The following is a 25,335-nucleotide window of genomic DNA, read 5'->3' as shown; positions in this document are numbered from 1 at the left end:
ATGGTGAACTAATCACATTAACAGCAACTGCGCTGCTAATGCTTCGCTTCAGAGATTTCATTTCATCAAATAAAATTGGCCTAGTCGGAGTTTGGTTATTTCAGAGAGGTAGTGAGAAAATTGGGAAGATTGCCTGCTCTTAGGAGATAGTAAGAACTGCAGATGCTGAAGGCAGAGATAACACAGAATGGAGCTGGAGGAATATAGCAAGCCACGCAGCATCAGAGGAGCAGGAAAGTTGACGCTTTGGGTTGAGATCCATCTTCAGAAATGACCTATGCAGTGTTCTTCCAGCTCCATACTGTTATGCCTGCTCTTAGGAGTTGCCTTTGTGATTTTCTTTTCCTGTGGAGTGGCACAACAGAAAAATATAGCAATAATAAAAAAAATGGTCCTGTAAAACTTTATTAGTTGTTTGTTTAACAACAAAAAGTGCACTTCCAAAGTAATACAATTTACACCATTTATATAAAATAGTTTCCGAGTCAGTATGGCATTTTATTTTGAATATGTACAACCAAATACATTAGGATAAAGCCTACAAATGGCTTATGTTATCCAGTATTAGAAATACATATTTTGACATTACAGAGCATAGAACAAGTCTTTAAACAATTATTTAAGTGACAGAAGTACAGAACGTAATTTGAAAGAATTGTTTCAAATAGAATCTCAAGGGAGAGAAAAAGTAGTGATCAAGTAACAACACTTAGATCATTGGAATTTTGAGGCAGTGAAACAAAATTATAGACAGCAATATACATTGAAGCAAAATAAACTCAGTTGCAGATTTAATTAAAATTACAAATGAAGAACAATGAAAGAACTAATTTTGTATTCTGAGTGGCAGCTTTGATTTTGATGCTGAGAGGGTTAGATTCTCTTCCAAAGACTTTGATTTGTCAAAACTAACAGCAGATTTGTTTTCTTTGTCTCTTTTGTATCTTTTCTGATGCTAAAAAAGAGAGGAATCCAAATTTAGAGCACCAAGCAAACAGGTAAATAAGTTAACTCTCAGAGCTTCAAACGAGCCATTGAGACTTTTTTGTTGTTAAAAAAAAGAGAACTACCTACACAAGGCAAATATAAGCCTTGTGATTCGGACCTGCTGATGAAGTACAGTATCTTCACTAATAAGCACATCATGAAGCAATATTTGACTATCAGGTAATACATTACAACATGATATGCTGCAATTGTCTCTTTGCCCCACAAGAACTAAATTAACGTAAACATACAGGTGAGATATAGACCACCAGAATCAGACAAAGATTCATTTCAATTGCTGTAGGAACATCCCATGTGTCTATCTCATGACATTTGAACTTCCAAATTCAATCAATTTTGTAGCAAGTTACCCCAGAGGCTTCAAGAGAGTTAATTAAAATATATCCACTGTAACATTTGCTAGCAATATTCAAACGCTGACAATGTACATACACGACTCAAAACAAAACAAAAAGCAAAATAACTCAAAAACACTGCCCAAGTGATTCCTCTAAGATTGTATTTAGTTGCAGGAGTTTCAGGATTTTGACAAGTGAAACTCAAGGAATGACAATGTATTTCCAGTCAGGATGGTGAATGGCTTGGCGGGAACTTGCAGGGGGTGGTATTCCAGTGTATCTGCTGCGCTTATCCTTTTAAGTGGCAGTGGTCATGGCTTTGCAATGTGCTATCTAAAGAAGCTTGGTACATTTCTGAATTGCAAATTGCAGATGGTACCACTGCTGCCGTTGAGTGTCGGTGGAAGAGGAAATAAATGTCTGTAGATGTGGTGCTAGTCAAGTGGACTGCTTCGTCCTGAATGTGACCAAGCTGCTTGAATGCCATTGAAGCTACACTTATTCAAGCAAGTGGGAATTATTCTGTCACACTCCTGACTTGTGCCTTCTAGGTAGTGGACATGTTTTGGTGGGGGAATCCTAACCCCTGGCCTGGTCTTGTAGCCACTATTAAACAGCTAGTCCAGTTCAATTTTTTCGACAATGGCAAGCTCCAAACTGCTGCGAGAGGGGATTTAACCATCCAGAGGCAATGATTAGATTCTCTTGGAGTATGGTCATTGTCTGGCAGTTGTGATGTGATTGCTACTTACTATTTGTCAGCCCAAGCATGGATACTGGCCAGGTCTTATTGCATTTGGACATGGACTATTTCAGTATCTGAAGTGTCATGAGTAATACTGAAAATTGTACAATGAACAATGCCATGTTTGGTGTTATGATTGAGGGGAGGTCATCAATGAAGCAATTGAAGGTGCTTTTGAGTTTAGGATATCACACTGAGGAATTTGTACTTTTAAGAATGTAGTTTTGAAGCTTGGGTTCAAGCCCCACCTGCTCCACGAGTTTTGTAATAACATCTCTGAAACGGATTGGTTAGAAGTTAAATACCTTGAGGGATTCCTGCAGAGAGATGACATCCAACAAAAAGAACCACATTAATTTGCGCTAGTTATCACTTTGCTGTTTGGAATGGTAGTCCTGTAGCAAAACTTCATTTTGGACATTTTATTTTTAGGTATGCCCTTGGCAAGCCCTCCTGCACTCTTCACCGTGTTGGGGTTGATACTCAAGCTAAGATGCGGAAAATGCGCTAGCTGGGTCACAAGGTTACAGATTGTGCCCACAGACCCTCACCAATGCCCACTCTGATTGCTGGATTGATTTCAAACTGAAATCATTTAGCACACTGGTATTGCCACACAACTCAAATGGAGGGCATTCTCAATGTGAAACTGAGACTTTCTCCACAAGGACTGTGCAGCCGTCACTGTTACAGATACTGTCAAAGCCACATGTATCTGTGGCAGGCAGATTGGCAAGGACTAAGTCATGTGTATTTTTTCCCCTCTTGTCAGTTCCCTCTCTACCTGCTGTGCACCTACCCTGTTGGCTAAGTCCTTTAGGACTTAAACAGCTTGGTCAGTAGTGGTGCTGCCAAGACAATCTTAGTGGTGGACAGGGAAATCCCTCACCCAGGCTACAGTGTGCTCGTTACAGTCAATACTTCCTCCATAGTGTCCAACATGGAGGCATGTTGATTTATCAGTCAGGGATGGAGGTGCCCAATACGCTGTAAATCAGCAGGAGGTTTCAATACCTATTACCGGATGCTATGAATCTTTCTGGGATCTGGAATCATTCAAGATCTCCCAGGGTAACTCCCTCCCAGTTATATACACTGTGCCAGCCAGTGGGACTGGACATATCCAGGGGTGATGTTGTCTTAGATATCGTGAGAGGTTAAATCCTGGGAGAATAACTGTGTTGGGTCGTTACTTCTAGTCCGAGAGACAGTTCACCCAGTTTTGGCATTAACCCCCTAGTATTAGTGAGGAGGAATTTGAAGGATCACCAAGGATATGTATGCCATTGTGCGGGTGCCTAGGTCAGTGCCAGGTTGTTTGCACCGTTAATTTCTTTGGGAGATTTTTTTGTGCCTGTTACACCTGAGTGGCTTGCTGGGCCACATTGCCATGGATCTGGAGTCACAAGACCCAGGTAAGAACTGTGGTTTTTCTCCCTTAAAGGGCATTAGTCAGCCAGATGGTTAATTCTATGAAAACAATGGCTTCTTGATCATCATTGGACTTTTAAACAACAGGACTAATTTTTAAATTCAAATTCCATTTCTGACATGGATGGGACTCAAACTCAGGTTTCCAGAGCATTAGCTGGATCTCTGGAATAGCAGTCCAGTGACCATACAACCATACAGTCACCTCCCCTTAAAATGTTCCATAACATACTGTTATGTCCCACAGAAACATCAAACAAATTGCACTTTTAAAAGGAGTGCAACTAGAAATGGTGAATACCATGTGCACTCACTTTGCTGACTGCAACCAAAGTATGTACTTTCAGCTGATAACTACCTCCCACAAGATTTTTAAGATGAAGTTGTGAAAAGCATACTTACTACTCTTATTTTCACCGACTATGTCGTCATTCACCCATTTTACACAAATGAAAGTCAATCCAGTACATAAATTCGATGATACAACTTTCATTTACCTTGAAAAATGGGGCACCACCACTGTTTACACAGAAATCCTCTTCAGTACTCAACTTCTCACTGGCAATGCTGTCATTCTGGATGCTTGCTTTATCATCATCTCCAGACTCCTGAATATTAAAAACAATTTGGTTTTATTATTACAGTCAGGGATTTGAAAGAATAATTTTGCACCTGTATAGCACTTTCACATCCTCAAAGTATTTTAGAATAATGAGAGGAAGCTTTAAAGATAGTCACTCCTTTACAGGTAAATGAAGCAACTGTATTACACACAGCAAGGTCTCAAACAGCATTGAGATGGATGATCAGTTGGATGGCGATGGCTAACAGATGAACATTGTTCTATTTATGCCTGAACCACTCAGCTCTTGATAGTGCTAGGGGTGCTTAACATCAACCAGATAGGGCACCAGTTTTAAAAAAAGACATCAAAATAAAAGAAATAAATTGCAATGTTTCAGTTAACTGATTTTCAATCATGCAATTTCCTTCCCAGATAAATATTTAAATATATTTAAATAAAGTCAAGATGACAGACATCCCCTTAGGATACAAAGGCCATTTCTGGATACTTGTTTTTTCATCTTTTACAGTCTCCTGAATGCCAAAGTTTTTTTTAAAAAGGGAAGTTTGTGATAAAATAATTGTGCATCTGTTACTTTCACTATTTCACCATTCACCTATTTTACATAAATAAAAATGAACCCAGTAACGCAAATTCAATGATACAACTTCATTAAGTCAGTTTTTCTCACGATGCATCAAGAGTTTTTGGAGGAACTAAATTTCACTGAACAGGATGGCCATATATTTTAAGGGTCCCAAGTTCCAAGGAGTATTCAAGAATACGGAGGGAACAGTACTCCACTTTGTATTGGCCTGAAGAAAGCTTTTCACATTACAATGATCTTTTGCTTAGCTATTGAAAATATCTTTGTAACTTGGCAAAAAAACATTACATTTGTACCCATACAGGACAGTTACATTTGAGCACTTCAAACTTGGTCAACCCAACGTCCCAAAGGGCTCTTAGACAGCAAGAGGACTCACACTCAGACACACTCGCATGCGAGAGAGAGCACAACAGCGAGGGTGAGTGCAAGAGCTAGGAGAGAGAAAAGTGCGGGTTAAATGTAATCAAAATGAAATTCCCAAGTCTGTCAGCCTAGTTTGGTATCCCACATGTTCCCAGACCCTAGACTAGCTGGTCCACTGGCTGTGTTTGGGAACGATGTAAAGTACAAACAGGTTAGATTTGCAATTGCATTGATGTACGAGAGACAGTGTGTAGTACTAGAGGAAATTGAATCGCACTCCGCTTTTGGGACCATGTAATGTAAACTAACATACTTCACAAAGTGTATATTTTTGAAAATTTTGCTTCAGTCCAGATACATCAGAACAAAGCTTAGTTTTTCATATTCAGAGGTTTTTGAGAAAAGTTGACACAATTATGAATATTCTCATCCCTTACCTCAATTCTGCATTCAACACCTCAGATGGTCTAGATAGAAGCAGCTTTTATTTACCCCCTCACTCTGCCACCTTTTGCTCTTCCAATCAACATTCTCTTGAAAGTGATGACAGGCTGGAGGCAGTTCACCAGATCTTAGGAGCAAATACTGGCATCCAAGTGATTCTTCTTCAACTGAAAGTATATCCTGGGTCGTGGTGTCTGGCCAATGGATTATCATCCAGAACTCTCATATCCTTAACTGACATCCATATATACGCATCCTCTATTTATGGTGAGAGGGTAACAGCCAGCAATGGAAAACATTGTGCTGTGTTCTTTCTTATTCTATCCTTGTCCCAAGGCTGGTGACTGCTGTTTCTAACTAAATTCCCAGTTAATATCAACTAGCATGGTGTAGACCTGGAACCATGATCTGGATGGCTTAGCATCACATGATGATCCTGTAGATCGGCTATCCCATCATAATGGAAGTGCAGAGATACTAGAAACTGCAGATGGGGAATCTAAGATAACAAGGCGTACAGCTGGATGAAAACAGCAGGCCAAGCAGCAGAGGGGCAGGAAGGCTGCTGCTTTGGGCCTCGACCTTTCTTCAGAAATTTCTGAAGAACAGTCTAGGCCTGAAACAATAGCTTTCCTGCCCCTCTGATGCTGCTTGGCCTGCTGTGTTTATCCAGCTCTACACCTCATTATAATGGAAGAGCAGATGTTCAGTACGACCAGGATTACTGAGACTCAAGGGAAAACCTTTTCACACTGTTTAAAAGTGGAAATTAAAAGACAGTTTCTAGAAAGATTCAGGTTCATGCAATAAAGATATGCCTTGACCTCAAATGGGCGAAAGATGGCATGGATGGGTGAAATGAAACAGTAATTGGAATTAATGATTTGAGACTATTACAGAACAGTTGGCAGTCTCCGGTGGTGTCGCAGGGACAAGCATCTGAGCGCCTTTAGAAATTGTGTTGGTGCTTGATAAATTCCTTGCTATAACCAAAACAATTTGTATACCTCTGCACTGAATTCTATTTTATCTAAAATGAAGAAAAAGGTCAGCAACATATGCCTGAATCTGTTTAAGCTGTGGAGAGAATCTGGCTCCTGTGACCAATAGAAGCCACCAAAAAAATATTTTATTTTTTGATAAAAATCTCTTTTGTAATATAGCGAATAGATAGGAGCCATACAAAAATCAGTCGATATTAAACAAGATACTTGTTGGTCTGTGCAATCCGTTGAGTGTTCTTTGCCTTACAAGAGTAAATTCAGCTAATCCTCCCTATTCAATCAGAAATTGCAGCTTGCGCGGAGGTGGCAGAAGCAGGAAACAGACAGAAACAAGTGTGCCAAGGCCTGCTGGGGAGCCCTAGTATTGCAGCTTTGATTTCCATTCTGAAATTAGGCATGCACTTCACATACTCACTAGGTCAATAATCTTGCCAACAGTCTGGAGCCAAGGGATACATCTAAGTGACATGATCTGCAGGGCACTCTTTCCAAACAAGGAGTTAGTGCCTTCAGGTAAGAAAGGGGATGGTCAAGTTTGGCATAATAAAAACACTTTAGCCAGCTATAATATTCAATTCAGTTGGATCTTAAAGTTCAAATCATTAAAACACACATTTTTGTACGTGTACCACACAACAGGATAAAAGCTTCTTTTGTAGAAGTCTAATGCACTGCTGGCAGGCAACATTTGGGAAGCGTAGACATTTTAGATATTTTCTAGTTAACCTTTTCAAAAGGAACTAAAACCACTGGACTCACCTGCTCACAAACAGGTTCTTCTTGGATGGACATGGCAGAATTCAAAGAATTCTGAAGCTGCTGCTGCTGCGCTTTGAACTGAACAACCAAGACATCCCGTGGCTCTGTTCTCAAGAAGGTTTGCGGATAAATATATTCTCTGCGCTGGGGGGTGGTGCCTGAAAAATCAACACAATTATCGTCAGGAAAAAAAAATAATTTTCAGCTGAGTTCCAGAATAAAATGCTTCACTTTCCATACTATTCCCTTAGTGGGGTATTGGTCAAAAACCAACAGACAATATTCAGAACTTCTCACAGCAACTATTAATCATAAGCACACATGGATCTCACTTTTCCAATACTATCTGCTGCATGTCAGCAGGCTTGGGAACCCAGTTAATCAATCCATCCCCAAGCCCAAGGAAAGGGGCCAAAAACAGCATATTTACTCTTAGTATGGGAATATTAAAGTCTCAGACTGGCACCTTCCTTGTTTGAACCTGAGATGGAGGACTGCTTTTAAAACATTAAGGGCAGCAAAAGAGAAAATTTTAAATATGATGTAGAAAAGGATCAAATAGCTTTTGTTTAGTCCAGAAAATTTCAATCGGGCTCCAATTGACAAAACAATTACCTCCCAGCCAGAAGATATGGGCCCGGACATATTCCGGGGCTGCAGTACGTAAATCAGAGCAGAGCTCCCAGTGTGCGAACTGCATCATCAGCCATGCCATCATTGAATGTCAAACTGAACCATCTTTACTGATGGTCTGAAGTAAAATGTGCCAGAGAAATTTGCAGAATAGGGAATTCTCCTGATGTCTGACCATCTACCAAAGTCACTAAGCCCTGCCAACTGGTCATTATTATGTAATTTTTGCCTATTGTGACTGAACAGGTCGAAGTAATCAAAGTAATTCATTTCAAGATTGTTACAAGGAGGCAAAAATCAAATCCCAGGTCTTTGCTCTTAAACATCACCAAGTAGTTCATAAGCCAGTGACATGCAAAGTTCAGCATATAGCTTCATAAAAATATTCAGTTCAGAAAAGTTGTTGCAATGCATTACTGCTCCACACCAGTTTAGAGCAGTTAGAAGGCACATTTTCTTCAACACGGGGAGCAATTTAGCTGTCCTGTAGATGGAAATTTACCCCGTTTTGCATCAAAATTTAGTTGGACTTATTTCTTAACTGATTTCTAGGATACATTAATGGAGGTAGGATTATTAGTCAGTTAACAAGCAGTTAATTCATTGTTTGGTCAGATGAAATATACACTATTTGTTATGTACTGTTGAACAACCTGAAATGTATGCATTTCATCATCCTGTCCACTTCTGTACAAAATGTTTGATCATACCTGTTGGAATGTCCTGCTGGAGTTCTTCATTTAGGAAGTTCAGGACATTGTTTAGTCCTGCCTCAGCATGCTCACTTAACTCTGTTATATGCTGCATCATCACACCTTTATCGTCATTAACCCGATCACGGACAACGCATAGTGCTGATTCCTCAGTATCGGACTGTTCCTTCAGCTGTTTTGTTATTTCCCTGACTAGAGTGTCACAGCTCTCACTGACCATCTATCAAAAGGGAAACAAAGATATGTAAGGTAACTTATTTTGTCAACATTCAAGACCAGTTTAATGTAGACATGGATTTGAAAAGCTGTCAACTTTTTATTAACTAAAAGTGATATAACATTAATTGCAAGGGCCTAGTGTTAAGATATTTAAAAGAATAATATAGGAGTCAGAAGTTACTTGGCTTAATCTGATCAGCACTACAGGTTCAGTTTGCTCCCTAGCCATCAGTTCTGATGGACAAGATGTCTCAATAATCGAGATTAGAATTTTTGATCTTTCAAACTCTTCAGAGAAAAGTGACTTTTTTCTCCAAGAGTAAGGTACAAGTGGAGATGGAAGGGAAAAGGCAAACGTATGCAGAGAAGGAGAAAACTCTTGGCATTATTAGAAGTGCAAGAATAATATCAGAGCTGGAGAAGGAAGGATTCATGAATTAAGGGGTGGCAAAGGCAGCTGCTTTAGAGATTGGGAAAGGAAACAGGTCAGAAAGAATGGTTCTATATCAAAGATAGCAGTCAAAACATTTATCAATAAATATGCAACTGAAAATACTGAGCCACATTCGCTTTGTCTCAAGTGAGGGAAAGGACAAACTTGGTTATTAAAGTTGAAGAAATGCTGGTTAAACCAACAAGTTAATCTTTCTTGTTCTTTCATGGGATGCGGCTGTCACTGGCAAAGCAGTATTCTTTGTCCCAACTGCCCTCGAGTGGCATGGCTAGCAAATCCACACTGGGGGCATGTGATAGTAATACAGTGGTAACTTAACTGGACTAGCAATCCAGAGGCCCAGACCAACCCTCACAGGACATGGGTTCAAATCTCACCACAACTGCTGATGGAATTTAATTTCAAATGAATACAACTGGCATAAGAAGATGGTCCGAGTAACGGTGGGTAGGACATTACGATCAATTATTGTAAAAATTAACAATTTCTTTCCACAGTTAGTCAGATATTGGCATTGAAGGCTGCTCAAACGCTACAGTCTTGGGGTAGAATTAGCTTAACAGCATTGTACACATGGGTGCCATGTTCTAACACCTCACTCAGTACTAGAATTGGGAATTCCTCTCTATCAAATAGCAATTCCTGGAGCATAGCAGTTTTCTATATTGAACAGAACTACCAGCTTACAGCTATAATTAGAATCAGCAGATGGACTGTAAGAGGCAGACAAAAGGTATCTTTGATTTGTGGAAAAGGCAGAAAGTTAAGAGTGCACTCTTAAGAGAAAGTGAACAATGGTCTTTAAAAGAAATGTATGACCACAAATCCTTCCTCAAGGCTAAGAACCTGACTCCAATTTTATAAAGTGAATAAATTAAACCCAAATGCACCATTTTGAAAGTTCAAAATCTTGCCACCCAAGCCCTAGCATGAATAATAATCCATGTGTAGTTACAGTTGTCATTTCACGAGTTTGGAACATACCTGTGCCTGTATTTCCTAATATACATCCTTTTCCTCATTGGCTCAAAGTTAGCTAACAACAACTTTAAAATGCTGAATCATGTTTTCTAATCCTACAATATAATCTCCTTTAGCCTTGGGGCTCGGAGATATCAAACTTCTTCCCATTCTGGCCTCTCTACTCATTTTCAAGCTCTGCCACTGGTCATTATAGCTTCAGTTACCTGGGTTTGAAACTGAAAAATCTCCCCCTCTTCAAATCCTTTCCCTGCTAAGTTGTTCCTTACAACCTGCATCTCGTGAAATACTTTGGCTTTCTGCCCCAACAACTCCTTGGAGAGACTGGGAGTCCAATTTTATTTCATAATGTTTCAGTGAAACATCCCAGGCTGCTCCACAATGTTAAAGAAGCTATATAGAAATTGGTCTTTTTGGTAGTTCGAAAGAACATGTTTTCGTCTTAAAGTGTTCTATGATATCCTTTTGAATAGCTAAGTTTACTTAATATAATTAACATACACATGTTACTATTTGTTAAGACAAGGAAAGAAATGATTAGTTAAAAACACCTACTTGTTCATGGTTCTCCAACCTCCTCTTGTTACCTCTAAGGGAACAGAGTTGTTCCTGACTGAACAGGTCAACAGTGCCCGCTGTTGATTCACACCATCGACTACTTTCCTGGCAAAGTGTCAGCATATCAGAGTTGAGTTGTTGGCACTTCACATTTGACTGATCTGCAAACTTCAACCCTTCACTGGAGGTTTCTCGGATTCCGTTTGCCAAACCATCTAAAGTAGTCAGGAGTTTCCCTTGGTGACAGGCTGCATTCTCCATAGCCTTTGCAGATTGTCTAAGGAAAAATAAAAATGATAGCCTTACAAAATAAGACAAAAAATTCAGTGTTTTCTATATTAAAAACAAACCTCAAAGCTTGAGAATTTTAAAAAACTGTGACATTTAGTATAATGAGTCAATTCATGTTATATGGAAAGCATCAAAAGACCAGTGAACCTATCAGAACCTAAAAATATAACAATTTTGCATATTTAAGCATATCTGAATTTAATGGATAACCAAGCAGCCAATCTAATTACTTACATATGCACATCATCTTGAAGCAGAGTCAATGACTGATGCATATTTCCATTTTGTATTTGAATATTATCATAGCTCTGTTGAATTTGCTGGGCTAATTGACCAAGCTGACACTGTAGATTTGAGATGACTTTTGAAATACCCTATTGTACAAAAAGTTAGAGTTGAACCATAAAATTAATACAGATGTGAAAAAAAGCTGAAAAATATCTTCAGAACCAATTGAGTTTCATAGAACCTCCATCTGCTTTTGTTGCAACTTTTGTAGCTCTTGATCAAGTTTTTCATTCTCATTTTGAATGTTGCCCAGAGCATTGCAAGTGGTTTCTTGTATTTTACTAAGCATCTTGCTGTGTTGTCCAAAGAATTCATCAGTATCTGTTTTCATGGCTTCCAGCTGAAACAATTCAAAGCATACTTTAATAAACTCAAGGTGTGGCAAGTTAAAAAGCATCCTCAGAGCATTAATTTTAATTAGCTGCAAGGCTAGCCTTCAGTATTGTCACTGTTTGTGTTAATCAGAAAGTCTGTTAAAGTGTAAACAAAATAGTTTTCTACGGTCTTGCTAGTTTACTGCAAATAAAATCACTTTCGACATTATCTCATTTCCTTAAATCAGGGGGTTTTTATTGCATAATTACCCAGTAGTGAAAGCTCAATATCATCTATAGGAACTGAGTATTTGGCAAATTAATTTCAAAATGATAGAAGTTTAATATCTTTAGAGATCCTGGGTCAGTGTGTTTCAGAAAACTCATGCAACTAGACAGAGGAAAATTTAGTGACCTTTTCAGCTATTCCAGAATAGGTCTGAAAATTCAGCTTAAGACAATTGTTCAGTTCCACTACAGAGATAACAACGGGCTGTAAATTCTTCTTAAGCTCTTTTTCCATTTCCAGTTTATGTTCTTCCTGAAAATAAACAGCAAAGACGTGAAAACCTTGAACATAGTTGAGGGGAAATTCAATAAAAACAAACCTCACAGCACCCCATTAACTGCTTGTCCCACTTACAATAGCATGTTGTAAGGACAGTTAACAGTTTGACTAAGATTCTAGAAAAGTTTCCTCTTCAGATAACTGCCCTGCACAAGGGAGTCAACTAAAAACTGTTCAACCAAACCTATAAAGGCAACAGAATATACAAAGCACAGTACTTTGATGGCTCTTTTAGCAGTGAGTTTGCTCTTTGTTAACACAAATACACCTGGAAACAGAAACTTGTGTTACAGGAGACGACCACTGTGTCGACAATGGCTGATAATGGAAGATTCAGCCCAATACCACTATAGAGCTCTTGCTCCCATAGCCCTCTAGTTACGTCTTAAAAATTTCTTTCCAGGTTCTTGAAAATGTATTGAAGGTTTCTGCTGAATACAGAACATGAGTACAAACTCCTGCCAAAACTAAGGCAATTCCAATACTTTTAAAACATGTATTCAGTGTTTACAAACAGTGCACACTTCCAGCTTATAGAAGAAAGCAGATCAATAGCGGGTCCACATTTATAAAAATGTTTGTGCAAAGGTAATTTGTGATTCAGAAGAAAAGCAAATTTGGTATCTTGGTGCCCAATCTGTAGCCCTTAATAACAAACACCCCACTGAAACTGGCAATCCTAGGCAGTTTGACCATAGTCAAAATTTGCAAGTCTAGAAAACCAAGATTTAAAATCTAAATAGCGTGCAACCGCATGAGCCAGACATTGCCATTTCCATGCAATGGTCAACAGGTTACATTAGTGAAAGATATTATTGGTGTCTCTGTAATAAATGTAATGTAGAGACTTGCGGAAAAAGGCAGGGATAAAAATTATCACCCCGAGCTTGCACTTGGAAAAGACTAATGCTCACAAGACTGTCTTGAACTGAATTAACTTTTGCAGAGGTAAGCTGTCTGTAGCACCAGTTCCTGATCACAACCTAAATGCTGGAACAGCACGTGGATGTAATATGGTGGTCCAAAGGCCGGCCAGCACTAACCAGAACTCGTATACAAGTACACACTTGAAGAAAGCAAAGCAGCCACTGATCTGGAATTGTGTTTCAGTTCACAAACAGACTAAAAACTGAGCTTCTATTGAATTACTAAAATGATCACATCAAAATTTCAAGTTTTAAAAGTTATGACAAATTGAAAGCAATATTGGATTAACACCATGACAAGGCAACTTATACTCTTAACTACTGGTAAGAACCCCATAGAACATTCCTCTTCCAAAGTAACAAATTACACTGCCTTTGCAGTATGCACCACATTCTCCAGGAACCAATCCAAAAAGTTATGCTCGTGCATTTTCAGCCAAGATGACTGCTACATCTCCCACAACTATTTTCCCCAGGATGGCACATTTAAAGTCTCTCCCTCTAGCCTAAGTTAGGCAAATCTTCTGGCTTCTTTTAAATCCTCAAAAACTTTAGCTTTTTAATCCAAGCATCAGCTCCCACCTACGTACCAAATAACACACTTTCTGCCTCTAGCCCTTCTCCTGATTCTTTTAGACTGATCACATCTGATGGGGTTCAGGGGTCTTTCAGGAAAACTTGCAGTTTCCTTCCTACGGACTCTCGCTCTCTTCCTTTCTCAAAGCCCATTTCAATGGTGATGTTAATCACATGGACCTTGAATCAAGCTGCTTTCTAAACCTGTAACATCATTCTATCTTGCACGTAGACAGTTTAAAGTAAACATCAACAAAACATGACATTTCAAACTCCTCTTGGAACTTGGAGACAGTCAATCTAGTTAGGACATTATTTACAGGGTTGAACGTGATGTACCTTATTCACAACAAAATAACCTAACAATTAAATTTCCCAGGCTCGCTGGTAGGCAGAATGCGAAACAGGTCATGCGATAATCTTTGTTCCTTCATTTCACTCTAAAATTAAACAGAAAGCCCTAAAACAATTTACCAAACTTCACATTTTTAACAGTTTCCATATAAAACCTTGGAGAGAAATGAGGATAGAGAGAAAAGAAGGAGTAATGAGATTTAAAAACATGGAAGGTGCTGTGCGACATATAAAACTAAATGGACAGAAAAAGGCCCTTTACTGGCACAACAGATTACGCATAATGACAGAATACTCGCGCCCCTCCTTTCCCATGCATCTCTGTATGAGCTTACCAGGGCCTTCTGGACCTTGTTCAATGAGTGCTGAGTCATACTCTCCTGCTTAAGCAATTCCTGAAGACTTTGCGATACCCCAGAAGAAACCATTTCCTTGACAGACGCAAAAGAAGTGCCCACTGCAGATGCAACAGAACTAAATGCAGAGGCATTTGCACTCAGGAGTTCGCCTGGGAACAGAAAAATGAGTTTACTTAAGAAATTAAAGCAGCTAGAGAACAACTATTTATTTAATCCAGTCTTGGGATGACTATATTGTAGTCAAATTTGCAAAAGATACAAAAATAGCTGGAAAGGCAGGTTGCCAGGATATGCATACAGTTTACAGAGATATCAATTGGTTAAATAATGGCAAAAAGTTGGCAAATGGAATATAAAGTGCAAAAATGTGAAATTGTTCATTTTGGAAGGGAGAACAAAAGGATGGAGAAAAATGGAGAAGATCTGCAGAAAGCTGCAACACAGAAGGACTCGGGGTACTTGTACATGAAGCACAAAGCTAGTGCACAGGTGCAGCAGGTGATCAGGAAGGCTAATGGAATGTTGCCTCTTATTTCTCTGGGTAGGAGTATGTGAATAAGGGAAGCCTTACTGCAGCTGTACCAGGCACCGGTGAGACCAAATCTGGAATACTGAGAGTAGTTTTGATTCTCTTAATTAAGAGAGGACAGTATCTCATTGAAGGCTGTTCGGTGAAGGTTCACTACGGTAATTCCCAACATGGATGCATTGTCTTAGGAAGAAAAGCTAAACAGGTTGGGACTTTACTCACTGGAGAGCAGATGAATGAGAGGTGATCTCATTATATAGTATTCTTAAGGGGCTTGACGGGCAAATGCTGAGAGGATGTTTCCCCTCAAGGGAGTGTCTTGGACCAGAGGGCGTAGTCTCAGCATAAAGGGGTGCCAATTTAAGACTGAGATGAGGGAGAATTTCTTCTCAGAGAGCCGAGTGTTTTTGGAACTTCTTGCCATATAGAGCCGTGCGAGCAGAGTCCTTGTGTAAATTTAAGGCTGAGTTAGATAGGTTCTTGATCAGTAGGGGAAATCAAGGGTTATGGGGAAAGGGCTGGAATGTGGACATGAGGAATGTCAGAGCAGGCTTAATGGAGTGAACAACCTTCGCTTGTTCCTGTTTCTTACCATTTCAAGAATCAGCTTTAACTTTGAACCCTTTCACGGGCTCAGAATAATGTGGCAGTAGCAGAAAATCTCCACTAGAGGGCCTCAGGCATCCAGAGGAGTTGATTTCTCTGCCCTCCCGTAACAGGAGGGCAATCAGCATCCTTTGGAAATGCTAAGAATGCAAATTCAACCCTTTAGCCACACCTGCCTTCAACATTGGTCTAATAAGTCTTGTTCAGGGTGGAATAGAGATTTGATTTGGCTCTTGAGGAATGTCATTTGAACACTGGATTTTATTGGATCATATTTGATTCTAAAATTACAACATCTGACACAGGTGCACGTGTAGGGAAATACGCATTAGATTCACACATCAATCAATTTTTTTTAAAAATAAAAACTTCCTTGGTTTTGTTTCCAATGGTTCATTTCATGCACAGGTCTAAATGAAAAGTACTAAGTTTGCCTGTTAGTTTAAATAAATGCCCTGTAGCTTTAACTTTCCAAGTTGTAATTTCACTTAAAACCCATCATGGCCCTATGGAACCTTCTCTCAAATGTCAACCACAGAGGCCAATTTATCAGAAATTGTGAAAAATGTTGGATAAGTCAGACCTCCATCACAGGGGTCAAACCTCAAAAGGACTGATAAATTTCCTTATCACCAGGTTCAATAATAATTTGGGTCATGGTGACCTGAACTGAACACAACACTTAATGTGGGGTTCTAGGCAGAGTGCTGGGCGGCTTGATTCCTTCTGAATTAATTCTACTTTTCCACCAACATTTTAGCTGAAGATCCAGCGAAGATGCATCTCCAAATGAGCGAGAGATCATAGCAATTACACCATGTGACTGCACTGGACTCTCACCCAATGTTTCATGTTTCATTGTTTCAATGACTTGTTCTTCCAGTAGGATCGTGTCTCCTTTAACTGACTGAACAGCATCTTGCAAGAACCACTGGTATGGAGAACATGCTACCAAATAATTTTCCTCTGCATTGAAGGGACCCATTGCAATACGTGGTAAATTAAGGTTGGGAATGAGACATTATCAAAATTATAGCACCGTTTGTACGCAACTTACAAAGGCAATTGACCTCCACAACTTCGGAAGGCCTGGTTTAACAGAAAATGTTGAGAGGTTGGGCAAGGAAGAGAGAAAACTAGGAGTTTCTCACTTTCATTTTAAGTCAAGTATTTTAAACTTAATTTGCTGAAATGTAGAATAAAAATGCTTTGATTGTTTTTATTCATCAAAAAAGTTTTAAATTCAGTCACATCTGAAAATAAGAAACATTCATTTCATGTGTTTTCAAACAAACATATAGCTTTGCTTCCAAAGTAAAAGAGAACTAAACTAGAGACTTACTAATCGACGTGGCATAGAAATCAAGCATTCCCTGCTGCTTCACACGAGTTTCATCAGATTTTTTCTGCATTTCGGTGAACAGGTCATTCATCTGTCTCATGAAGACATCCTGCGCTTTGCAGTTATGAAATTCAACAACTTTTTTGCGGTCAAGCTTAGCATGCAGACCAGACACATCTTTCGTACTGTCTTCAACTGTTTGCAGCAACTGAAACAAATGAGCAAGACTTTACAAACAAGAACACAATAGTTAATAACAGATCAAAAATCCAGGTTCTGGGCGGGCATCTGTGTGAATTTGACTTCAACAGAATGACTTCCTGTTAGTCACTTGGATCTCCTCTCTGAGGACCCTGTAGGCCCTGTACATGTGCACATGGACCAGTAGGTGTCAGTAGGTCCTCACACTTGAGGCAACTGTGCTTATGTCACTTGTGTTTGAGCATGTCAGCAGAAGCACTTGCACAACATTTCCCTAACAGTCCCCAGGCATCACAGTCTCTTTGGGTTTAGAGAATTCAGGTCAATGCTGCTGCACAGATACTGCATTGAGTTCCTTTGTGGAGTTGGCAGGCTCTACCCAGGCCCTGGGTTTACTGGTACATACCTGAAACAGGTAATGAGAAGGAACAGGAGTAGCAGGTCCATGTCTGGATTCCTTACTCAAGGAAGGTCCCTGCTCTGGGCACCGAGATGAAACAGCGTGAAGGAGTGGCAGCCTGGAGTCACAACACGTGCAGCAAAAAAAGGGTGACACGGCTCAGTGGTTAGCACTGCTGCCTCATAGCACCAGGGTCCCCATTGCACCTTTGGGTGACTGACACATTCTCCCCATGTGTGTGGGTTTCCTCTGGGTGCTTTGGTTTCCTCCCACAGTCCAAAGATGTGCAGGCTAGGTGGATTGGCCATGCTAAATTGCCCATAGTGTTCACGGATGTGTAGATTAGGTGGGCCTTTACAGGGATGGGTCAGGTTGGGATGCTCTGAGAGTCGGTGTGGACTCATTGAGCCTCAGCGCTTGTTTCCACACTGTAGGGATTCTATAATTCTACAATGATCTAGTGGGCAGGCATTATGACAGGTGGCCGAAGATACAAATGCATAGTTTATAAAAAGGTTGGGGTGGGGAAGAAGTGGTTTGGTGTGTGAATTCCCCGGAATGGCAATACACACAGGGTTTTTAAACTCATCTGCTAGTTTCACAATGTTGTAAACAATATATTTTATGCTGTTTAGATAAACAATGGTTGCCATGTATTTCAAGATCACTATAAAACAGATACTGATTTCAGCTCAAAATTCACTGATACAGCAGTTGCTGCACTGTATCACATGCTGAAATGTGTTTCTTATCTTTGAAATGCAGACTGAACATAGCTTGACAGATCAGAGCTCAGACACTAAATCAGTAGTTAATTTAAATACAAGTGAGCACAATATATCATGGGTTGCATAATTCTCCAATGCATTCAAGAAAACCACCCATGTCTCCTCTATGCAGGCTTTAAAACTGAAGCTTATTTCTGATGTCAGAGACATACTACACAAGAATTTCTCAAGGTAAACTTTTATCGCTGAATGTGAAGTTGAAAACGGTTAACTGGCAGAAGCAGAGCAGGCTTGACACCTGGAGAGATCAACTGAAATAAAATTCTGCCTTCACTTCCTTGATATTAAATGCATTGTCGGTCATCACAGCAGCATGTGGCGATTACGGCATGCATTCAGATCAGGGAAGATGGAAGAAATTCGGGAATGCACTTCTGATAAAAAAGTTCAGAAATCTGACATACTATATTTCTCTAGCCAGAAATATTGTTTGACCTGCAGAGTTCCATTCTCTTCTGTTTGTCACAACATTTAGTTTGGTCTTGTTCCTGCACTTCATTCATAAATTTGAACATCTGAAATTTGATACAGGCAGCCACCCAGCCTGCCTACTCTGTCTCTGGGGCCATGATTTTTCTCAAAATGAAAAGCTATGGCCAACAGGTTTTTACATACTGCATGTGCTATATACCACAATAAATACAAGGTAAATTTCAACTGTGCATATTCATTTCCATGACAATATTTTCAAAAATTTGCATTGAAATTTAAGTTACAGCTGCATAAATGGATTAGAAGACTCAAAGTAGATAAAAAAAAGCCAAAAATGTGTTGCTGACAGACAAATAAAATAGTATATGGGCAGAGTTGAAAGTCAGGTTCAAGCAGTAATGGAGGAAGTTACCTTAAGGAGTTACTTTAGGAAACACCACAAATTCAAAATAGAAAGAAGAAAGGAAACGATTACAGTTGACCTATTTCAAACCAAGTTTAAGGCTAGCAAGCTGCACATTACAAAACAACATTACATTTCAGAGAACAGGTAGATTTGTTTGCAAAAAGAACAGTTAAAGGCAATAAGATGCCCCCAGACCACCCAGCATCATGGAGCCTTTAAGAGTTCTGTAATGAGGTGAGCTTGCCATGGTCACAACCTTATGGTAGGTGCTGGTCGTAACTTTGCAGTAGGAGATCAAGAAGCCTCCTACCTCACTGGCTGTATCATAGAGCTTTTCTTCAGTGTGGGCATGAGCATCACACATAAATTCTTCCTCAGACAATTTTATTTTGGTCATCTCCAAGTCTTGCTGAGTCTCTTGAAGTACTTGTTCTCGCTGGTGCAGTTCAGATGTACAATGTTCAAGCTCCTTCTTGTTTTCCAAAAATAGCTCATTGACCTAGAAATGAAACAAATTGATAAAAACTACATTTGTATTCTTAAGAAATTGTGCAGCAGTTAAATAGTGAGAATAACACTAAATTAGACAAACATCCAGATGTAAATAGCTCAATAGCCAGCCTTTTACATCTGGCAAAATGATAAAGAATATTAAAAAAGACCCAAGTGATTGAGGCTATTTTTCTTTTAAAGTAAATAAGGTTGAAATGTAATTTCTGAAATGCCACATAAGCCTACTTTCTTGATCGCTCGTTAAAGAAACTATTACAATCACTTAAGTCACACGACCATATAGTGTTAGTGCAGAGATAATGGGAACTGCAGATGCTGGAGAATCCAAGATAACAAAGTGTGGAGCTGGATGAACACAGCAGGCCCAGCAGCATCTCAGGAGCGCAAAAGCTGACGTTTTGGGCCTAGACCCTCCTTCAGAGAGGGGGATGGGGAGAGGGTTCTGGAATAAATAGGGAGAGGCAGGGGGAGGCGGACCAAAGGTGGAGAGAAGAAGATAGGTGGAGAGGAGAGTATAGATGGGGAGGTAGGGAGGGGATGGGTCAGTCCAGGGAAGACGGACAGGTCAAGGAGGTGGGATGAGGTTAGTAGGTAGGAGATGGAGGTGCGGCTTGGGGTGGGAGGGAGGGATGGGTGAGAGGAAGAACAGGTTAGGGAGGCAGAGACAGGCTGGGCTGGTTTTGGGACGCAGTGGGGGGAGGGGACGAGCTGGGCTCACCACCAGCCCAGCTCATCCCCTCCCCCCGACTGCATCCCAAAACCAGTCCAACCCGTCTCTGCCTCCCTAACCTGTTCTTCCTCTCACCCATCCCTTCCTCCCACCCCAAGCCGCACCCCCATCTACCTACTAACTTCATCCCACCTCCTTGACCTGTCCGTCTTCCCTGGACTGACCTATCCCCTCCCTACCTATACTCTCCTCTCCACCCATCTTCTTCTCTCCACCTTCGGTCCGCCTCCCCCCGCCTCTCCCTATTTATTCCAGAACCCTCTCCCCATTCCCCTCTCTGATGAAGGGTCTAGGCCCAAAACGTTAGCTTTTGTGCTCCTGAGATGCTGCTCGGCCTGCTGTGTTCATCCAGCTCCACACTTTGTTATAATGTTCGTGCAGTCCCTTTTTTTCCCCCCAACCACTGCAGGTCCCAGTTGTACCAACAATATTTTGTGCCTTCGTCATAGCTTCCAGTCAGCTACTCTGGGGAATCCACAAACAGGTTAGGTTGGAGATCTGGGATTATTGAACGCCTTTCACTCTGAGCTGGTGGATAATAGCAACAAGGTTGATTTCCCAAACATAATTCAGGTAATCCATATAAATCAGCTTGCTGAGAAACTTATTAGTTATGATTGAATGGCAGAGCTGGCTCGATGGGCCAAATTGCCTAATTCTATTCCTATATCTTATGGTATTTTGTGTCCAGGGCTTATAAAAAACATCTTGGTGCTTCCCAGAAGGATTCTCAACCATTGACTTCACCAAGCCTACAGTAAGGGACTAAAAGCTTGGTTAAAGTGCCAGGATTTAAAAAGACTCTTAAGAGAAGGAGAGAAGTAGAGTGTTTTAGGTTGGGAATTGCAGAGTGTGGGCCCTGGGAACTGAAAGAGGAAAAACGCAAACATGCAAGTTCATGATGCTGTTCAGTTCCCTACCCTAACCAACCACTATGTTAAACAACGACCTATATGAACCTTTCCTGTATGTATTGGTTACATTATTTAAAAAAATCAACTCAACTCTTTCTTAAAAAAATGCCTGCACTACTGAGTGATCTGTGCTCAACCCCATTCCTATTTTGCCCCTTAGCAATTTGTACCGAAAAGTTTCTCCACGTATGCTGATGGAACTAGCTGCCCTTCGCACCATCTTTCTCGTCTCGTGTGTGGTTTAACACACTACTTGAACACCTATTATTGAGCAGAAACTTGCAGCAGCTAAATGTTGTAACGGTCTAAGGCACTGTGTTTGGTCTCCATCTCAAACTGTTCTCATCCTTTTTCCCTAGTAACTGCCAGAAGCAGAGACAAATGGTTTGACACCTGGAACTCATCACTTCATTGTTCTATATTTATTTCCATATTAATAAGGGCATTTGACTGACACTGCCTCAGCTCAGCTCCAGTTGAAACCATCATTCATACCTTCATTGCTCAAATCATTGACTATTTCATCTTCAAGATCGGTCTACCGCCTTCTGCCCTTTTAAAAAGGCAGCTTTACAAAGCTCCACTGCCTGCAAACTTATTTTAAGTTCCACTTACCCGACACAAGTCTGCTTGCTCACTTACATGCTGCTGCTCTGGCAAAATCTTCAAGTTATAAAATACACACCCTGGTTTTTAAATCCTATCAGTCTTGCTCACCTTTATCTCTGTAGCCTCTTTCAAGCTGTACAAGGGTTCGAGATCTGATCTCCTCCAATTCTGACATTTGGAGTTTCCCTGATGTTGACAGTTCCACTAATGGTGGCGAGCCTTTCAGCTGCTTTGACCCCAAATTCTGGAACTCCTTCCCCAAACTTGTGTTCCTTCAAACTACCCCTTTGTTCAAGCTTCTGGTTATGTAGTGATACCTCCATTTGTGACTTACATAATCCCTACAGTCTGGAAGCAGCCCGTTCCATCCACTGAGACCACACTGACCCTCCAAAGAGCATCCCACCCATACCCACCCGTTACCCTATCCCTGCATTTCCCACCATAGACACAACGGGCAATTCAGCATGGCCAATCCAGCTAACCTGCACATCTTTGTACTGCGGGAGGAAACCAGAGTACCTGGATGAAACCTATGCAGAAACAGGGAAAACGTGGAAGTTGCCCGAGGCTGGAATCGAATCCGGGTCCCTGGCGTTATGTTAGTGTTAACTACTGAGCCACTGTGCTACTCTATTGCCACTTTACCAACTCGCATTTATGTAGCAGCTTTTTATGACCAGAGTATTCCATCAGGTTTCCTTACTTGTTTCAGCTCCTCCTCCATGACAGCAATCTTTTCTATGTAGTCAGTAATTAACTCTTCCTGAGCAGCCACCTTACTTTGCATAAATCTGAGGAGGAGAAATAGAGTATGTGGTTAGGTTACAGCTCCAGAATAAAGAGCACCTGTTCCCTATCAAATATTTAGCCAGAGTATCACTGTAGCAATCTCTTTACTGCATGCTTTTGATCGTTTTCTACATATAGAAGATCAGTTTGAACAATTCAATTGAATCCAGAAAAGGATGGAATCAAACTGGGCATTTTAAATTTTGCACAAGACGAAGAAAACCGATGGTTCTATCACTTTAGTTGAAATGCAACTTGTTCAGGCCAATTACAATATATTCAATAACACTGCAGTAAGCCCCATGGTTGAAGTTACATGTCATTAAGAATTTATCCACACACACATTGAAGATAAAGCGTTAGTGACAGATCAGTCCAAATGAATTATTCATTACAATCTGTAGCATCATTAACCACACCAAACTTGCATTTAAGTCGTCCCCCACCATTTGCAAGGAAAAAAAAGGCACACAGCAATCTGACTAAAGGGGGTTTAAACCATTGCAAATTGTAGTGCAAACTCCCAACCGATATTAGTATTAAATGAGACTCTGCACTTAATCTCATCTTGCAAAAATTACCCTAGAGTGCATTAATCTGAAATTGTAAAAGATTGCAAAAGTTAAAGCTCAGATGCTTTGTACCATTGTCATGGCTTTTCAGAGTTCCAGCACCTGTTCTTACAGATAATATACTCACTCATAGTTTTCTGCAGACATGTACACTCCATTTTTCTCACGAGCTGCAGCAAGATCCCGTTTCAATCTTTCAATCTCTTCCGTGTATTCCTGAAAAACAATGCACAATTATACAATTATACCAGATGCAATGATTTAAGACTCTTATTACAAAACCACGAGCAGTTGATAGCACAAAAGAGAATGATTGTGGGCATTATTGCACATTACACTTTAAAAAGATTGCAAGAGAAAAGCAAAAAATAATAAATGTACTTCAATGTTAAATCTCAAAAGATACCATTGCTGTACATATTTAACATTAAACACATTTTTAAAAACAACACTGATCAGACAGGTTGGTGTCTCTTCTCTGCACTCGCACAGCTTCTGTCATGGAATTGTGCAGGGTTATGCAAATTTCACAAGAGTCAGTGAGACATTCAGTACTCATCCCAGGGCAAGACAAAGGGAGACTGTGACAGGAAATACCAGCAGCTCTGTACAGAGAGAGAAAGGCTTGTCTGTCTCTGCTTTAAGAATTTTGTCGACCACAGTGAGATGACAGTTGCCCCTAAATTAAAATTTTCAGCATCAAGCAATGGAGATTCTGGCATCACCTTTTAGCCAGTATTATAAGAATTTCTTCGAATCATTGGTTTTAGAGAAATCCCACGTGCCTACTTTTATATGTTCCTTTCTTGAATGAATAAGTAACACTGCATTAGGCAGATGCTGTATGTGGAATACCTTAATCAGGGCCCTCTTGGTGAGCTTCTGGTTGACTTCAGGTTTATTCAAGATGTTCTTTGCTCGGTAAGCATAATCCAGAGTGCTGATCGTTTCCTATCATTTAGGGACATTTAGACTGGATTAGTCAATTATATACTAATATGTCAGTTCCAGTTAAACATTTATTATGAACTGCTAACACGATCATTAAATGATTTGAAAACTACTTTAGAGGCAAACAGCACAAGAACAATAGGGATTAAAACCCACCCTACGTAGAATAATTGTCACCCAATCACTACAACAAAGGAGGTTATACTAACTTCAAAATTCACAGAAGCTGGGGAAATGGTGGCAATGATGGATGTTTTAGTCCGTCCACCCAGAGAGTCCTGGAGGATCCTCGTGAGCTTTGATTCTCTGAAAATGTACAGGATAGAGGAAGATAGTCATTGAAGAAAGTTTGAATTGTGCCATGTATTTCTGCCTCAAGTGTATAGTTTAAACACTGCAAATGGCCAATTTTTTTTTTAAAAATTGAGAAGCCCCGTATTTTCAAAAAGCTGAATCTATACAATTTCTGGATCTTATCTATCTTTATTTTTGATTGAAAAATTCAAGTAACATCCATTCTACATCTTCAAAAACTTATTAAGCCAGGTTTTAATGCAATTCAATGACGAAAAATTCAATCACAATAAATAAAACATTTAGTTGGTTGAGTCACAGAACAGTGTAACATTTAGTTGGCATAGGTTAAAAATAGAAAAGTAGGATCTCATTAACTTTGCCCTACAAAAGTCATTATCTCTATATGTCTAAAGCAAATGCACATTACTGCAGCATCAGGTTCCACAAGTCATGGTCATTACAATCAAAAGCCAATCACCAGAAGGTTTACTCCAGAGACCCCCCCATTACATTTACAAGCAGCTCCTGACAAAACATGCTGAGCCTTTCGTTGACAGTCAAGTTATTGAATGGCGATTTGGTTTTTACCTGTATGGCACATGAGGGGTTCTCTCCACCAGCGCAGTAATTACTCTGCCCAGAGTGAGCAATGACTGGTTGATGTTGCCAGCTTCTCGAGCTCTCTTATCAACAGCTCCGGATCGGCCAATATTCTCACTTCCAGCAAGATCCACCTTTGCAGAGTCAAGAAA

At 40.1% G+C, this 25,335-nt stretch overlaps 1 protein-coding gene across 1 annotated transcript in view; it reads right to left on the bottom strand.

Moving 5' to 3' along the window:
- Positions 1-397: 397 nt before the first annotated feature.
- The window catches only part of kif11 (kinesin family member 11), a 39,600-nt gene continuing 14,662 nt past the window's right edge, over positions 398-25,335 (bottom strand). The window contains exons 9-24 of the mRNA XM_048551515.2: positions 25,172-25,317; positions 24,496-24,592; positions 24,191-24,286; positions 23,463-23,551; positions 22,678-22,765; positions 19,516-19,704; positions 16,979-17,186; positions 14,478-14,650; positions 12,134-12,259; positions 11,586-11,744; positions 11,351-11,490; positions 10,823-11,102; positions 8,611-8,833; positions 7,268-7,425; positions 4,020-4,130; positions 398-955 (exon numbers count right to left, since the gene is read on the bottom strand). Coding sequence (XP_048407472.1) covers positions 827-955; positions 4,020-4,130; positions 7,268-7,425; positions 8,611-8,833; positions 10,823-11,102; positions 11,351-11,490; positions 11,586-11,744; positions 12,134-12,259; positions 14,478-14,650; positions 16,979-17,186; positions 19,516-19,704; positions 22,678-22,765; positions 23,463-23,551; positions 24,191-24,286; positions 24,496-24,592; positions 25,172-25,317 — 2,412 coding nt within the window. The 3' untranslated portion in view covers positions 398-826. The remainder of the gene's footprint in view (positions 956-4,019; positions 4,131-7,267; positions 7,426-8,610; positions 8,834-10,822; positions 11,103-11,350; positions 11,491-11,585; positions 11,745-12,133; positions 12,260-14,477; positions 14,651-16,978; positions 17,187-19,515; positions 19,705-22,677; positions 22,766-23,462; positions 23,552-24,190; positions 24,287-24,495; positions 24,593-25,171; positions 25,318-25,335) is intronic.

Source organism: Stegostoma tigrinum, chromosome 20 (assembly GCF_030684315.1).
Source record: "Stegostoma tigrinum isolate sSteTig4 chromosome 20, sSteTig4.hap1, whole genome shotgun sequence".
Lineage (NCBI taxonomy): Eukaryota > Metazoa > Chordata > Chondrichthyes > Orectolobiformes > Stegostomatidae > Stegostoma > Stegostoma tigrinum.
Note: the sequence above shows the minus strand (reverse complement) of the source record. Positions and strands in the feature narration are given on the sequence as shown.